Genomic DNA, 19,120 nt, shown 5'->3' on the forward strand with positions numbered 1-19,120 from the left:
GTCTATAGATTGGCCCAATACTGGCATATGTTGCATTGTTTTGATTCTGTCTAATAAATGCAGTTAAATACATATATATCCATTTCAGTTAACATACATTTACAGTAAATGATATACGGGGTAGTAATGAGTCAAATACAATGTGTAATCTTAAGAATAACATGTTGAGTTTCAGCCATGTTTTCTACCAATACAAAAGTAATTCACTTTTGAATGAGACATCAAGCAAAACAACTGGTCCATGTGTACTGTGTAGTTACGGAATAACGTTTGCACTGCAAATTCTGATTCTACATGACGTCACACTTCGGTACTCAATATTTCAGTTATCTAAAGGTAGACTGAGTCCTGCCCTCCTATCAGAATGGATAATGTACATGTAGGGAGTGGGAACCAGTCTACTCACAGGGTGTTGGTTTGTTTGTTTTTGAGTGCAGAAGCAACCAAAAATTCAAGCTTGTACAGGAGGATTGTGAACACCAAAAGCATAATATTAGGATTCTTTAATTGTTTCTTTATTAAGTTATAAAATACAATTTGAAAACTAATTGGGGAGGGGAAAATGATTTTATGGGGCAGCATGGATAATACACCTTGAAGGAACTTACCCTATCACTTGGGCTAAGAGCCCTGTATGGGACACTACTCAAGTACCCCTTACTTCTTGAAGCCTTTTCTTTGATAAACTGGTGAATATGTCCTTCCCAGTTGAAAATCCTACACAAAAATAGATGACAAACAATACTGTTACCCAAATGATGTTAAACAACTGCACCAATAATAAAGAGATGCTGGGCCCATTCATCAGGATCCATTGATCAATTGATTCATGAATTGTGTTAGTTAGTTGTTTATACAAATGGGATTGATTAATCACAGACTTCTCATTGACACAAATGGTGTCCTTTCAGAAGGAGACACGGCACTTTCCCAACAAATAAACAGCCCAAAACCTTAACATTCCACAAAGGACACTCTTCCACTAGGAAGTGATATGAGCAGAAAGACAGATGCACATGTACTTGGTGAGATGATGTCAAGACCAATGTTCTAAAAAGGTGAGTGAATAATTGGATATACATACATGTACATGTAAGCACAAATATATTTATTTATAGCTGTTTTATTAATCATAACCGAAAATAAGGGAACGTTTAAAGGTACAAGTATGTAAATACATGTACATGTAAGATCAAATTTGCAATTAAGGCATTTTTCTGCATAGTTTTGAATCAACAGAAATTGCTCAAAACCAATAATAGGGTGCATACGTGTACATGTAATGGATACTATACATATTTAGAGAATATATAGAAAACCTATGTGCACAAATGTTTGTCTCGTAAGTGGATTTCGTTGCTATCACTTCTGATTCAAAAGATGCTGTTTTGTATTCAAGTGCATACATGTTCAATCTGTCATTTTCTGTAAATTAGCACTAAAAGAGTTAGGACATGATGCCTACATGTACATACATGTATATGTAATTTGTGATCTGACATTGAGGTGCCAGTCAATGGCAGTACTCGCAGTACATGTTCGTGTATTTAACGAATATAGTCAAATTTATTACATGATTGTTTTTTTTGGAATGATACTTTTCAGACACACATGGAATCGTTTCATAGGTTGTTTAGGATCAACCCCATCTTCATGTTCAGCAATGTTTCTTCACTTGATCAGCAAGTTAATTTCTGACTAATTAGGCCAAGAAAAATAATAGTTCTGCTTCTGGTACCCTATTCTGACAGCCCCTACCCTAATTTTTTGGGGGGTAAATGAGGGGAAAAACACCCAAACCCATACATTTCTACCTTTTACCCTGGACTACACACAGACGCCTCCATATGATTACAATAGTACACACATAATATTTGGGGGGGAAAAAACAATTCCTACCTACCGGTACCTACCCTATTTTTGAATGCCATGTTATCGGAGCAGAACCTTTTTTTTTTTCATGTGGCCTTATGCTTACTTTGTGACTTTATCTAAAATGTCTGTCCTTCGTTTCTTACAGGTGCCAGTACGTAACACTTTTAAAAACAATATCCATGATATTTTTCTAAAATGCAAAACCAGTTATATCCTTTGCAGGTGAGGATATTTGTTCAAAGCTTACAATGTTTACAGCAAAATTTGAGAGACCAAGACCTACATGTAATTTTATTATCAAAACTCAAAAGTTCTTCTCAAATGTCACACTTTTGGGCCCATTAGTGTGGAATTGACCACCTTTCCCTACCCGATTGAGCTCTAAGATTGTGTACATACCGGTACATTGTACATGTTACCCAGTATGTACAGAATTTGTGATGTTTTACAGTCAAAATCCTCACACTAAAACAAATTGCAGTATACATGTAATTGTATACAATGTACTTAACACAATTAGATGAATCCAGTGACAGCACTTAATGCTTACATGTAATTGCCTGCACTACAATGTGCATTGTATGTATTTAGAAAGTCCAGATGGCTTCGGTGTAACCTGCCAATTTGGTCCACACAATGTAAGGGATTCCCTCCTTATTTCTTGCATTATTCTGTTGTTAAGACATTAACCAAAATTGTGATGGCCCATTAATAGGAACACCTTGACAGGTAAAAGTAATGATGTCTACACATTCTCAAATAGCAAATTAAATTTGAAATTCATTTCATATATGGTACATGTACTGGTACACATTTCTACAGTTACCTACATGTAGTGTCACAAGGATTCAACAAATCTTGGCTACAATATCCAATCTTCATGTACATGTACACAATGCACATGTAGAGACATGTCAACTTTCCTTTTATAAAGTTGGCATTTGCTATCAATGCACGCAGCCAGGGTAGCCAGTTACTAAGGCCATCAGAGGAAGCAGGCCTTTTAGTAACCATTACTCACAAAATTATGATACTGGCTCAAGTATGGCATTGATTTACTGAGAGGAAGATATTTGTTATGTGTGTTATACATGTACATGTACGGTACGTACGTGTATACATACAATATAAACCATGATAAGCTGAGTGAACTGGTGCATGTACGGTACATGTACATGTACAGGTATGTACACATGTACATGTGCTGTATGTGCTCTAGTATTGCGCATGCATTTCTAATACATCATTGACATCAGTGTACATAGCACATGTAGCTTTACTTGTTCATGCACAGTGTACTATGTTCGGTACATACATGTACATGTATGTGTACTGGTACGTACGTGTACAAATGTACTTGCACATTCTGTAAACTTTCTATACATGTGTGCATTTAACTTTAACATGTCTAAGGTACAGTGTACATGTGTACATGGACATGCATGTAAGTAAGGATCAATTCGAGGCCACAACTTTCTTTCCAAATTGGCCACAAATCTAATTACCCAACTTTGTTTTGATTTCCCACGCAAAATGTCTCCATTATGGGTTTTTTTAAAATAAGTTTGTAACTTTATTCATCTTGTTCATATAGTGTACAATTTTGGTAAATTTATTTAGTAACAAATACATTTAAATTTTCTTTATTTGTATTTAAAAGTATTTGAACTTTGAAGGACAACATTTACAATTGGGAGCTACAACATTCATAAATCATATCCACTGACCTGTTCAATAAGTTGTGTCTATTAGCTACATGTAGCTCAATTTTAGTGTAAGAAAAACATGTACACACGGTCATGTGTCACCTTGAAGGGTGACTTGAATGGAGACTAAAATAAGTATATGTGGCAATGACATAGTAACCTGCGTTCAGCCAGTCTCATATTCTAACACCACATGGGATGCGTGCACAATCATGACAATCTCACAATCCAAAGAAAAAAGGGAAACTATCGTTAGTAGAAAAACTGGAGCACATTAGAACATAATAGCTTCCAAAGTTTTGACAGGAAGCACTTTCAGAACAAGAGGTGTTCTTTCAATAGCTACTTGTTTCTTTAAATACAACCTCTGGGTGTTTTTTGGAGGGGGAGTTGTTTGGTTGGGTGTTTTTTATAAGACCATTTTCAGCAATTATGTGTAGATGTAGAGCTGCTTACGAAAAATGCTAAGCACTAAGTAAATGAAAGTACATGCAAAACAGAATGCAGTAAAATTGCATTCATCTGATACATGTAATATGATTAGGCGCAATAGAAAATACATTGAACATGTACCAAATACAAGATCTATATGTTGTTTGTACATGTATGCACTTGACTGTGCGTCACCGACATGCCATGAAGAAGGTTCTGCAGATGGCCATTTTTTGCAGTTCATTTTGGAAATATATACATTGTATGTATGTAAGTCAACATCCGTTTGTCATCTGCACTCATTTTGCAACACGCAACACAGATTTGTCAGTCTTAATATTATCCTTTTTTTTAGTAGTTATGCACAATTAACGTTGGAATGTTTTGTGTTATTAACAATGGTTATTATTCATGATGCCTCCACAAGTTGACCATGAAGGACGGGTGATTAACCACAGTGCAGCATCTGAAGGAGGTCAACTGTGAAATTGCCTCTTCATTGTCAAATGCATGGTGGAACGCTGTACTGAGAATTGCTCCTGTCACTCTATAAGCAGTATCTAAAAGCAATTTACAAAATGTATCTATGTCCAAATATGTTACAGTATACCATTCACCTCATACTTGGTACATGTACAGTGTACAAATGTACACACCTATGAGCCAAAAACATGCACCTACAGAGCTGTATTTAAGTACATTTTGTTTATTGGTAAATATTGCATCAGGGATGTCAAAGTATCCATGCCACACGAAGGATGGACCTACATGTACGTGTACATGTACATGTAATGTTGCCCAACAGGTCAGGTCAGCAATATCACAGCAGTAGATTAGCTCCAAGCCTGGCAACTATGCAATTGTACAAATAAGATTTACGATTTGCATTTCCTTTCCTTTTTTTTTTTTTTTTTAGGTGGGAGAGGATTCTCGCAAATTGTCAACTCTTGAAAAACACATCTTAATGAGGTGCAATAAAACAAATTTATACAACATGGTTTATTACCTCCACCAAGGAGGTTATTATTTCATCGGCGTTGGTTTGTTTGTTGGTTGGTTGGTTAGTTGGTTTGTCCGTTAACAAAATAACTAAGAAAGTTATGGACGGATCTTCATGAAAATTGTTTAGAGGTGGTACAATGCAAATCGATTAGATTTTGGAAGTGATCCGGATCTGGGTGTGGATCCAGGAATTTTTCTAACGATTCTTCACCAGATTCAGATGTTATGAATAAATAAATGAACTGTAGTGCATGCATGACTGGGCGGAGCTCAGCACTCAGTGCGTGAATGCAAGTATGCGATTGGTTCACAAAGGCCAATAGGTTAAGTACATGCATAGTGTTTGTAAAGTGTGCGTGTTTACCTGGGAGGTACACGTGACGTTCTAAGTCAGTACGTGAATGCACGTATACGATTGGTTCACAAAGGCCAATACGGTAGGTTAAGTACATGCATGACATGTTGGTACACACGTGACTTTCTACGTCAGTTGAGTTGTGGACAGGTCACAGCGTACGGTAATGTACATGTGCTTGCACTCTGCGTTTTATGTCATGTTGATGCACAATGTGTACAGACCCTGACTGTGCGAATATGCTATGTAAACAATATATATCAAATTAGGTTTTGCCCTTCACCGACGTTTACCCGCTGCTATGTACATGATGTACCTCAGATTCGAACCAGCCAACCGATCCCGTTAGCTCGGTAGTCGAGTGGTAAGGCATCTGCACTAGAAAGCAGGAGGTCGTGGGTTCGAGTCCCACCCGAGTGATTTTTTCCAACTTTCACTCGGGAGGTAACACACTGAGTATACAGTGTTTAAACGTTGGTGAAGGGCAAAACCTAATTTGATTTATATCACCCCGACGCAAAATTCCATCTTACAATAAACAATATATGTTACACATTGCTATTTTTTGATAATTTAGAATATGAGCAATCCTGTTGACATTTCAAATGAGCAATAAGGAAGTCCAGTGGATATGCGAGTGTACTGACAACATGGCGGGGAATTGTTTAGCCTTGCAGAAGACAAGGAGGACTTGATTGTTTGGACTCAAAGCTGTCACAATTTCACTATTTCCTCAGACTTTGATTCAAGTCTGAGTATTTTTGAAAACACGTACTTTAACCTTTTCTGAATTCTCTTTTCTAAAAATACTCAGATTCCTGCTGATGATCAAAAGCCTAAGTACTCAGACCACACTGTCATGACCGTCTAGATTCTCAGGGTTCATTCTTTACCATACATGTAACGGTACCTTGTCATTTCAGTTGAGTATGCCTCAAACTATTCATCAATGGTTAACCCTTCAACTAGTCAGTGAAATGTATTAGTAGCTTCCTGATGCACTCCTAGACCCCATACCATGCAATAACAGGCAGCTGCTAAGCCCATACATAATAGCAAGTTCATTTTCTAAGCAAAGTTCAGCTCAGAGCAAGTCACAAGCAATAGGCAATGTGAATGTCATTTTATCATTTAGGCCAAAAAAAAAGTCTCCGGTTTCTGGTATGGAGCTTGCCCAAAAAGTGGTGCGGCGACGCGGCTTTTTTTTTTTTACCTGTTCTTTTGGCTTCAAATGTTGGCTGATGACTGCAAATGGTGCCCGACTAAACTTAGTGCAAATATTATGGGAGACCAGAGAGGCCACATAAAGCTTATTCTCGATCATAACCCCATCTAAAAACACGTTAAAATTGTGCAGCAGCAGGATTCCAGTCAAACCAGTGAGTTTGGCGGTTTTGAGACATCATCTTTCATTGAAAAAAAAACTTTTTCATTTTGCCGACATGCATGGCTACGGCGACGCACGCGCATACCAGAAACCGGAGACTTTTTTTTTAGGGTTGTCACCTAGTTTTGCGAGATACATTTTCTGTGCCCAGCTAATTTCAGTGCTTAGCTGTTCATAGAGCTGGTAGGTTTAGTTTCTTAGCTAAAACAGGTAAGCAGACAAGATATCTTTCATTGTGATTGCTTTGGATTTGTTGTCAGCTGATGCTTGCTGAGCATACATTCCCAAGCAACTGCGTGGGAATTGGCTCCATGAAGATTAAGGGAAAGGGCAACAGAAAATGGAGTCAGCAATGCATGGGCTAAGAAAGTGAATGAATACATGATCCACGTACATGTACTTACTGGATATCTGTCCGTCGTAAAGAAAAACGCAACAGTCGTGCAAATATGTCTGCAACCACAATGCTCTCCTCTTGAGCCAAGCTGTATTCAAAATCCTACACATACGGGAAAGTTAAAGCAAAAAATTGGGTTCAGAGTATTATGTACTATGCACCAGTATGTTACATGGACAGAAATTTTTGAAATTTTCTCTACAAGTTATGCACATTATGTAAAAATGCATTATAATAATAATAATAATAATGTACACTCATAGAGCGCATTACATGTGCTTTACAACTAAGATAAAGTTATATAACTGTTGCATTAAAGGCCAAGAATATTATCTTAATTTTGGCTAGTAGCAAAATTTCCAAATGGATTATGAATACATTTTTAATATATTTGGGTAAATTTATGCACGTGATAACTACAATGTATGTCCTGTCAATTTACATGTATAGCAACGGTTCCTTCCATGCTACCTACATGTACATACATGTATGTACGTAATGATTTCCAATGACCCCTGTAATTTCTGAAGTACATGTACAGGGAAAGTCCAAACTAGGTAATTTGTGTACGCATGATTATTAAGGCCTTTGGAATGTACAGGGAAAAACTGAACAAATACCAGCATCTTGCTCTGCTGTACCCTCTCCAATCCCAAACATGTAGTCAACTGTACCCCATTAGTAATGCAGGGTTCTCCAACTTTGAAAATTAAAGGTTGGTACTGGGTTGGGGGGGGGGGGGGTATGTGAGTACGGAGCACGAAGCTCTCTCTTGGCATACATGGCATAGGGTCCGGGGCCCGCTTAAGGAGATTCTACATGTAGGTGCTCTGTGGTGCAATCTGAGGCAATTCCTGGCCACTTTATCCTGACTTTTTTGAGCAAAAGTTCAAGATTATTTAGGAGAATTCCATTTTTGGTTTACTCTTGATCTTATAAAGGTTCTTATGTACTAAAAGTTAAGAACCATGTATTTCCATGTCCCAACATAGGGGTATTTCTGAAACAGTTTGGATTTGGGGGGGGTGTTTTTGCTTTTATTTGGTTTGTGTTTTCGTGGGGGGGGGGGAGATGAAAGACTAGTGTGAGTATCACCCGGCATCCACAGAGCCCAGTCTCCTGTCTGACTTCTGATATATCTAAGCATACAAGTGACGTCATTTCATTCCGAAATCAGGACTAAGATTATGATTGGTCAATTTCCATGGGGCATTTTTGTAATACAACCTGTACAAAAATGCGGGGAGCTTGAATTAGGCACGTATGAAAGGTGCCTGCTGATTGATCAGTTTCTCAAGGTCACACGCAGTCTACTTGCATAATTAATCGCCGAATATGATTACATATCATAGCCCATGGTCGGCTTTGCCAGGGCCAGGTTCCATTACATAGACTAAGGAGAGACTGGACACTCCTCAAAGTCCATAGCAAATTTACTGTAGATGTCATGACTCCCTTGTTGGTCAGGCACAGTTAGGCTTAGATCCGTAAACATGGCCTGGGTCTAGGTTAGGTATTGTAATTTGTGGGGGCCTACGACTTGTGAAACTGTATAAGATTGAGTATAAGCATGGAGGTACTCTACCTCCATTGTATAAGAATATCAATTGCGTTGTATCCGGAAAATGGACAACAGTTCAGCAGTTAATAACAGTCCGACAACTTCATAAAATAACCGTGCAAATCCAGCAGTCACGTTACATTTATGGGTACTGTACATTGGAAACTTATTCTGACCATGGAGGAAGGAAAACAGAAAGAAACTGATGTCAGGGCTGGATTTTGATAATTTGACGCAACCGACGCAACTCGCCATTCCCGACGAGCAGCTGTTCCTGACCCATCACGCATGTGACTGTTTCTGACCCACCACGCATGTGACTGTTCCTGACCCATCACGCATGTGACTGTTCCTGACCCACCACGCATGTGACTGTTCCTGACCCATCACGCATGTGACTGTTCCTGACCCATCACGCATGTGACTGTTCCTGACCCACCACGCATGTGACTGTTCCTGACCCATCACGCATGTGACTGTTCCTGACCCATCACGCATGTGACTGTTCCTGACCCATCACGCATGTGACTGTTCATGATCTATATTTTACTTTCTGTTGAGTTTTCGGGACAATAATAATTGAAACGTTTCCTTTTACCGGTAGGCCCACTTTTACTCAGGCCAGAGCTGTAAACATGAAGTTTAACATTCTGTAAAAATGTGCCTTCGCTATTCGCTTGGAGACTGGACTTATTACGCCAGATTAATGTGAATGCTGACTGCCACCTTGTCCCCGGTTCATCATATACTTTGCCCTTGCAAGGTACATGTAACCATTTTTCGCATACAAGGTTATTTCGCAAGGCACTATGAAAGCACGAGCATGATTGATTTTTTTTTTACTTGACTAAACTGTTTCCAGTGCACTTGGAATACTTACACATTTTTTGTTTTAAAGATGCTCTAAATGTTTAACTGGGTGGCAGGATTTTAAACATCTGGCAGCAGAATTTTAAAGTTTGGCGGCAATTTTGAAGCATGGCGGGCACCGTAAAAAATAGGGTGCCAGGGTTTTTTTTACAGGTTGGAGAACACTGCATTACTATGGAAAATTTAGACTCACATATGAAACCATGGCCAAACCAGTAGAATTACAAATAACTTCCAAACGATTGTTTATTTATTGGGTATTTACTTTGCTTTATATAACTGCGCAAATTAACTACGCAAGTGTGTCAAAGAATTATAAGATCATGAAACATAACAAGAACAAGGGAAAAAGTGGGCTCATTCATCTACTTGGATTACACACATGTGTAAGCTTGATCGATGGTCACCAAGCATGTCAAGCCTTGGGCAGTCCACAACAGCTCCCTAGACTTTTGTACATGTACCATCTACAAATGTACATGGACACGAAACTGTACACGTATGCCAATCCCCTTACTACACAAACTCATCAAGTGTTCACTGGCATCAACCACGTATCAACTACAGTATATCCAACTTCAGGCGTTTTGCTATTTACAATAAGCACCCCAACATAATTATTCAGCATGAACTCAGCTGAATTACACGTATTGTGTACAAGGCTGAACCATTCTTCAGCATTCTCAGTGACACAAAGGATGTCCATGATATTATCTTACGAGACACAGATACATACGTGTACAGTTGTACAAATATCTAAAAACAATAATTACAATGTAGAAAGATTTACATAATTTATCAAGCTGATTGTAAATGTATGCATGTTGTAAATTCTTTAAGTGCTGTTTGATTTGTTGCTATAAATGATACATGTACATGTACGGGTACTAGTATGTTGTTGAGATCAAATGAACAAGTCCAATGTACATGTACCGGTACATGTATGTCTAAACTTTTAAGCTTGGGACACACCGCAACACTTCAGGCATCAGGACACTAAAATACATACAATGATACATGTACAACAGTTACTGATTATGCTGACTATACACTACAGAATGATGCACGTACATCTACATTCTACATTGCACAACTACATGTACATATGTACATGTACATTGCGCATACATATTGCACAGACTGAAAAATGATTAATTAATGGACACAAAGGTACATTGTATGTGTGATATTCCATAAAAACTTCTATGAATTTTCTAAAAGGTACTAAACAGTTAATACCTGGAGTGATTGAACCTTGATTTTAACACATGAACATGTACAATGCTTCATTCAATTGTAGAACTGCTCTTGATGTGTACACGCTTCACAGTTCATAATATACATGTACATGTACGTGTATACATGTACATGCATAGTTTCTACATTTATGCATGCACACTAAGGTTTCAGCACTCTTTGGCGTGACACACTGGAATGAACAAATGGGCATACTGCATACAACTGCCAACATTTTTGAACATCCTTAAAATATCAACACAAAAAAACTCCGAAATTTTTGAAATAAATGGAATTGTTTATGAAGCAGGCTGTAGTTTTGGGTAGAATTAAGAGAATTTGTCACACCATTTTATACAGTTTCATGTGTCGATATTTAAAGAATGATATGGATAATTTGTTTAATCTGCCTTACCTCTAAGTCAAATTGGCTGAAATGGAATTTAGATCGGAAAAGCCCCACAAATTGGTACACAGAAACTGTCTCCCACATGCATCGTAATTGTAAGACGTCTTCCGATTCTGAAAAATATAGGGAAATGGAAAATACATGTATTTCAAATGTAGCACGTTCAAATGATATCATTTAACATTATTGAATCAAATACTGTGCAATACTGTCAGCTTGGATATTCACCTATCAGGTGTACAGGCACTGAACAGGCGCAATACTACACAGACACATGTACATCAATAAACACAAACTTACATGGAAGAAATATTACAGGTATTGGCCGCATTGTCATGCAAAAACATCAATTCTTCAACACTATTCGTTGCTCATACTAGGCAACAGGTTCGTGTTCACTGTCATCATGCCAGAGACAATCATTACGGTACCTTCCGTGTACAATTCATGAAAACAATTAACAAACTATGGATAGAACTGTTTTCCAGATAAGTCTCATTGATTATATTTTTTTACAGCGCTAGGACTACTTACATTACAGCAGACAGTTCTATATTATAAAAGGTGCTTTCCATACAGGTACCGGTATGTGGGTACATGTATGGGTATTCAATCCCAGGTACATGTACAAACTGGTACATGTACAATGTAAACATGTATGTTACGTATGAAAGGAAAACCTGTTATCATACATGTACATAGAATCTTCTTCATCTAGGAACAATTTTTTTTTTTATCAAAAAGGAAAAACACAGGCAAACATTTTGCACCTTGTATCAGAGAACAATTAGGCCCTTCTCGTACATGTTCTCTTATGGGTAGTTTGGGGAAAGGCCTCTGATGACATTTTGTTCAACGTGTGCTTTCTTATTGAACTCAGCTTTCTCTCTTCCCAACAGGACTCCCATTTAGTACACATGTAAACAAAGCATGACATCATTACATGTAAGTATCATCCCATGGGGTGTTCATGTACTAAAGCTACATGCTGAGAAATTCAGGCTTAAATTTGCCAGAGGGGTGTCTGGCCATCTCTTGTTCATCCAGGCATCCAACATTTCAGAGCCCTGCTCAATTTTTAAATGCTTTGTTGAAAATACAGATTCAGATATTTTTTTTCCCACTTTATTCAAAGCAAGAACCGCGATACAAATTTTCAAACATGAATGCCATACATTGTATACATGTACATGTACCGGGTATTTATCGTAGCACTCACTTATCGTGCTAGGAGATACAGTGATACATCAAATCATTCTTACATCCTCAATAATATCATGAGCTGACTACCTGTGCTACGTACATAAATGAACCTTCTGTAGAGCTACATGTACACATGTACAACAACCTGCCAAGGTACATGTACATGTACGCATACATATCACCCACTGCACGTGGGACACTTTAGTAACCCCCAAAAAAGCAAGATTCGGCCCAAAGACACAAGTACCGGTATAATGCATGATTTGAAAGTTCTTTAAGCTTTTTCAGACATGCTGCGGTTATTGCTGCCATTGTTTTTGCATACACCTTAGTCAAAAGCCTTACAGGAAAAGGAAAATTCAATTCAGATTCATACCAGGGCTTAAAATTCCACAGTATTCCCCAAAACTTGAAAGGTTCAGGAACATTTCTCAAGCAATTTGAAGTTACATACTGTACACAAAATGTGCATGCATTCAGCAACATGTTTTGCTACATGCTACTGTTGTGCTGCAAGCATTGCATTTGTTTTGTACAAGAAGAGCACTGAGCAATATGTACAGAAGTTATTGGTTGCAGCCATAATGAAAGGATAACAAATATTCAGAAAAAGATTGCAAATGAACCAAAAAACCCTAATAGTGACATACATGTCATTAAAATTTAGCAACTGGCAAAGAGTGACCATATCAATTGGCACAGCCGCTGAGCCAACTTGAGCTGCATACATGTACATGAACTTTACATGTACCGGGTATTAGATTACTGAACTACAGCATACACATGTACACATAATGGCCATGCATGACCACTAGATGGCGCTGTGTGGCCTACTCACAGTCACAAGAGTTCCAGTGTGCTTTCAAACCAAAACATCCAGTTGTGAGACGGCCTCTATAAGTGTTTATGACCCTCAGGACTTTCTTTTTAGTTTACATGTAAAACAATTGTTATCGTTTCAAAATGCCCTCTGCAAACTCAAGCTGTCTCTCTTCAATACTATTATTCTAGTTTTCAACATTTTCAACAGTATTTTAAGAAAAAATATAATGTGAGCTGACATCAAAATTGCTGTTCCTTGTCATAAACCCAACTGAACTCCTAGAATTTGTTTGTCTTTTGGTATACTATACAGGATGGTCATCTACATGTATGCGTGCATGTGTAAGTGTGCAATGGTATTCACTTTTTAGTGGTTATAAAATCTTACCTCAATTCACATACATGTATTAATTTTACATTCATAAATACCTCAGACAGTTTAGCCATTCCTATTGGTCGAGAGCCCGTCACGTGGCCGGTATTAAACGGATGATAAAGACATGGCTAGCTGGTCTTAAACACTTTTCCAGTGTCACAATAAAATGTGGACTCCTAAAAATCCAGTGCCTCTTATCGTTTCATTGGTTGAACGTTCACAATCCTCACGTAGGCATGCGCAACACTACCAGGGAGTTAGAATTTTATAGTTCTAAATTCAAAACTCAACGCGCCAGGTGCGTTCTGCGCGACATCGCATAGAACATGATACGCGCGCGTCAATCTCCATAAAAGGGTTGTTTTCATCTTACTCGCCAGCTGAACACTCCATTATTTTGCAGGAGGGATGATTCAAAAAGCATAAAGTGAATTTGTTGAACAAAATCGGGATGTTTTGAACGAATTATATGATTTTTTTTTACCGAAAAGGTATTTATGAATGGGAATAAATATGTACTCCGTCGGTATTTATCACTCTGTTTAATACCACTTAGAGTCTGGGTGCTGATAATTACCCTCGCCTCCGGCTCGGGTAATTATCAGCACCCAGACTCTAGGTGGTATTAAACAGAGTGATAAAAACCTCCGGAGCACACATTTATTCCCTTATTCAAAAACTATTTTAAACATACAATTTAAAAATGAAAATTTTACTCTCACTCTCAGCCACTCAGAGATGTTCTTCCAAACTGCCCTCATAAGAGTCACTGTTTCCTCATCAGTCCCTACTTGAGTTGTTCATAACCAATGTTCACTGCACATGACTCTCAAGTCTCAAGCCATCACAGATCAGGTTCTGTAGCCTACCGGTACCATCAGCATGCATGGTCAGAATTTACTGTCATCTTCAGTTTGTTTTGTCATCCTTACTACCAATATTTTAATTCCCTTCATTTATAAAGCAAAACCCTGACCTCTTTCCACAGCATTCACCATTCTTTTCAACACTGCCAAATATTTAGCTGAGGTCACTTACAATTATTGATGTACATGTATATCGTGTCTTTGAAGTTTGATACTGTAATGTCATTGGTCTAGAACAGCCACGTATCCAGTCCATAAAAAAAATTACTGTTTACCATACTGTGTTACATAAATTACAAGTCTCATCTCTAAAAAGAACTGCAACTGCTCAGTCTCACATTCGGCAGGAAAGTCCCAAATACATTGTATCAAAGGTTACTTACACTACAGTGATTTAATTTGTTTCTTGCATAGATTTAGCAAATTAATGAGCACTTTCACGGTAATATGTGCCATCATGTTCACGGGGCAAAAAGAACATCATTATTGTTGGAATTTAAACGCATGCTGACTTAGAAGCGCCAAGTTTCTATTGACGTGCATAGTGCATACTCAGCAACTCATTTCTTTTTGCCCCTTTTACGAACAAGATGGCGCATATTAGTTCCATGAAGTGCTTAATTGTTAACTTCTGTGATCTAGGATATTATGTTGTTTTTAATGCTTTGCCTCGGTTGCTTTTAGGCTTGCGAGGTTCCAGCAGTTTTCCGGTTCTAACCGGTCCCAATATGGGAACCGGAACCACGAGTCCAATCTTTTCGAGAACCGGGTACCCGCTATGCTCGGTTCCGGCTCCAAAAGAATCGGTTCTAGATTAACCCTAACCGAACTCAACCCATCAAAGTTCAACAGCAGGTTTTGTTTAAATCTGTTGGGATACAATGTAGGTACAGTACCCCGAAACTGATGGTCTTTTACACTGGGGTTGGCATACCTCCAGAAACTAAGTCCAACAGTGTGTGTGTACAATTTCCAGTGTGGGTGTTGGAATTTGCCAGAATGGGTATGGTTCCTAGTAAATTACCGTAGGCTGGGGAGTTAAGGTTAAATTTCCTACTCTCTGTGCACAAAACCCAGAGCCGAGAATCGGCTACATAGGAATTCAATCGCGGGAAGGCCCAGGACATTCACTCTGGCCGGCTAGTCAAAACAATATTACATGGAGAGTCGGAGACAAACCGCTTTGCGATTTTGCGGTTTTGCCACGAGGCATGCATATAGAGCATTTAACCCAATACGGCCCAGTACCATGGATAATAAACGTACATGGGGCGTGGCCAGACCACTCAGGGTTACTTGGACAAGCGGTGTAGTGTGAATTGAAGTTTTATGAAATACGGACTCATACTTAGGAGATATTGCACATGATCGTATTTTGTCTGTGAACTTCAGTCAAACTCCATCGGCGCGGCTGGTATAAGACTAGTACGTAATCGGCCGGGTTGCGACATATCTAACGACTTGACAGGTACGTTCTCGGAACGATATTCATATATGCGTGCAAAGCAATACATATGCAGTGAATCTAAGCGGTGAGATCAACGATAGACCACATCCTAGTTAGTGGGTCTAGGTCAAATTAGGTTATTGATATTGCCATGTACTCTAAGATCCTAGGACCCTACTATCACCCGACCATCTCCAAATGTTAAAAAAGGCGATTCGTAGAGTCCTAGTTACTCGGACTATAGGCAACGGTATCTTTGTCAAGACTGTCATTCACACGTCTCTAATAATAACTCCCAGCACCTTGAGTACCTATACCGTAATTTTCGGAATATAAGCCGCGCGGCGTATAAGCCGCAGCACGCAAAAATCTGCAAATTAAGATATGAAGTCGGCGTATAAGCCGCATCGGCGTATAAGCCGCACCAACCGCAGCGGTTCAATTTTGTAAGGCCTCCAAATTCTAGTCAAAATGCTCTGAACCAGTTCCATTTACACTACGAAAGCTATAAAAGGGCCACATAAGTTATGTCAAATCATTTACAGTCGATTACTCTTACAAACAAATATGGAAATTGATGATGAGAAATAAAATTGCTGCCGGCGACTGACATTATTTTCCCCCAGCACTTGAGAGAGTATGCAACCCACCATGTGTTGTCTGACTGGAGCGCTACAAATCCTGCTTTGTGGCAACAGACACTGAGTTGTTTTGTCCTAAAGGATAAACAAGTCCGTTTTTACAGCAAAACTTATCAAATTGTTGTGATTACTAACGAGTAGTAACGTCAAACATTCAAGTTTGGATGTAACTTTCTTCGAAAACAGTCAACACGATGCTGAGATTTTTATGGACGAATCCATTAATTTCGTAAGGGGTGATTTCACCCCTGTTTTGAGTTTTACATCGTTTCTTGAATACATTTCAAGAAAAAAAATTATATTGTGACGTTGAACAACTGATTATCAAATAAAGATATGTTTCAAACTCTATAAAAAGTATTAGTTGTCTTTTTTCTTTTTTTAAACAGGGGAAATATTGGTAATTATTGTTCCCAAGAAAGTACACCCCTTTATTACCACAAATGGTGTGGTCCATGGGGAACCATGCATGATGCATGCAGCATATGCAGCATCACGTACGGCCGGTTGTCGATGTCCAAGGGACAGCTTTCACTAGCCATACTTTTTACCGCTCGGTACCTTTTTGTGGGACGTGCTTTCGGTTTGTTAATGACTTTCTTAATTGATAATTATTTCAGCAACACATCTCTTCTTGTACCAGTACATTAAATACACATGTAAATGTCATTTTTATTCTTCAAGTCTCGGCGTATAAGCCGCCCTGTGTATAAGCCGCAGTAAACATTTTCATGGGCAAATTCAACGTATAAGCCGCGGCTTATATTCCGAAAATTACGGTACTCCTTTCCATTAATGCCTGAATAGGTTTCTGCAACGTAGCCATGCAGACTGTGACAGATCTACAGAGCCACATGGATCATGGAGTGATTTACTCCTAGAACTATGGACAGCTTACCCCGCCGTGGGGGGTACGTACTTGCACTTGTACGCATGCGCATACTATCATTCCGCACCTACCGTACCCCCCGCGGTGCGCTCCGAGCGAACCAAAAATCATCGATCGATCATTCTGCGTGCACATTTCAAGTGTCAGGTTGGCTCAGTGCGGAAAGGGCATATTTTTCATCATTTTGGCCTAAAAACCGACAGAATCCACCGATGTTTGTTGGGTGCACATAACGTGAGTAGGCCCCCTACATTGTATGTCAAGAGTTATAGTACGGAGTTTAGGGGCAAACTGTGCAGCGGTTCTGTGGGAAATGGCTTGGTTGTGATGGACGTTTTTGTACTTAGTTGGTGTTTTGTAGAAGCAAACAATTTTGCGGGGTAAGCTGTCTATGAGGCTCCACTCCTCCGCGGAGCATCATAGTTCTAGGAGAAGAACATGTCATGACATGATGTAGGAGTGATTTACTCCTAGAACTATGGGTACGGTACAGGTGAAATGATAGTACATGTATGTGCATGCGTACAAGTGCATGTACCGTACCCCCCGCGGCGCGCTCCGAGCGAACCGAAAATCATCGCTCGATCATATGCGTGCACGTTTCAAGTGTCAGGTTGGCTCAGTGCGGAAAGGGCATATTTTTCATCATTTTGGCCTAAAAACCGACAGAATCCACCTATGTCATGTATGTTAGTTCTGCACATGATACGTGAGTATGTCAAGAGATAAAGTACGGAGTATAGGGGCAAACTGTGCAGCGGTTCTGTGTGAAATGTCTCCATTTTGATGGACGTTTTTGTACTTCATTAGTATTTTGTGCTGCAGGCAATTTTGCGGGCTTCTAGATCTATGTACGTGGAGCCTCATAGTTCTAGGAGTAGGACTAGGAGTGATTCTCTCCAAATTTTAACATTTCTTTTCAGGTTTGACTCTTTGAGTCTGAGAATGTTGAGAAATTGTTTGGCTTTACAATACATACACTGGATAAGGGCAGAGATGATTTGAGTCAAGGAAACAGGAACAAAAATATCAGAAAAGGTTGGAATTTCCTTAAGAATCTGACAATAAGTGACAGTAAAACCCTATCCATTCGATTATGCATGGACACATGCCATGCATAAACGAGCGAGCAAGTACCGTGCATAAACAAGCCAATGTAAAATCAGTTCTGACCCACATCGTATCCTAAGCCAGCATTCCCAGCAGAATTACTAGAGCTGTTAAAAATATCGTTTGACACGAAATCAAACATCAAAGATGTCAAACGTACCTGTGGTCGGCTTCTTACGCGGCATTTTGGAGTAGAAAATGCCGTTTGAGTGTCATCGTTAGTGTTGGTCGGCCGCCATTTTCCATTCTTAAATACGTTCTCTATCCTCGGAACGTTGGATTTGGAGTCGTAGGGGGGACACGTCCTCCATCGGGTTACACGTGAATTATTACATGCTTTTGTATGTTTTCCCAATCAAAACCTACATCATTATATTTCCCCTCATCAAACTGAAAAAAACATCAGTTATACACAAGCGTGACTTTCAAGATTAGAACCTTTTCATAAAAAATATCACAATAATTTTGCGTTCCATCTTGCGGAATCTGATAGTCGTCGTCCACCTTAATCATGCAGAATACTATAATCAATGCAC

The 19,120-nt window shown here is 39.0% G+C and overlaps 1 protein-coding gene across 2 annotated transcripts in view; it reads right to left on the minus strand.

Annotated features, from left to right (window-relative positions):
• The window catches only part of LOC119725906 (B-cell CLL/lymphoma 9-like protein), a 39,530-nt gene extending 20,761 nt beyond the window's left edge, over nucleotides 1-18,769 (minus strand). Inside the window, exons 1-4 of one of the 2 annotated variants that reach the window (XM_038197511.1) lie at nucleotides 18,745-18,769; nucleotides 11,237-11,343; nucleotides 7,162-7,256; nucleotides 609-717 (exon numbers count right to left, since the gene is read on the minus strand). In XM_038197511.1, the coding sequence (XP_038053439.1) occupies nucleotides 609-717; nucleotides 7,162-7,256; nucleotides 11,237-11,343; nucleotides 18,745-18,769 (336 nt within the window). Of the gene's footprint in view, nucleotides 1-608; nucleotides 718-7,151; nucleotides 7,257-11,236; nucleotides 11,344-18,744 lie in introns of those variants that run through there. The other variant, XM_038197512.1, reaches the window with a different exon arrangement.
• Between the last annotated feature and the right edge of the window lie 351 nt (nucleotides 18,770-19,120).

The sequence above is a fragment of the Patiria miniata genome, unplaced genomic scaffold, assembly GCF_015706575.1.
Source record: "Patiria miniata isolate m_02_andy unplaced genomic scaffold, ASM1570657v1 HiC_scaffold_19, whole genome shotgun sequence".
In the NCBI taxonomy this organism is placed as follows: domain Eukaryota; kingdom Metazoa; phylum Echinodermata; class Asteroidea; order Valvatida; family Asterinidae; genus Patiria; species Patiria miniata.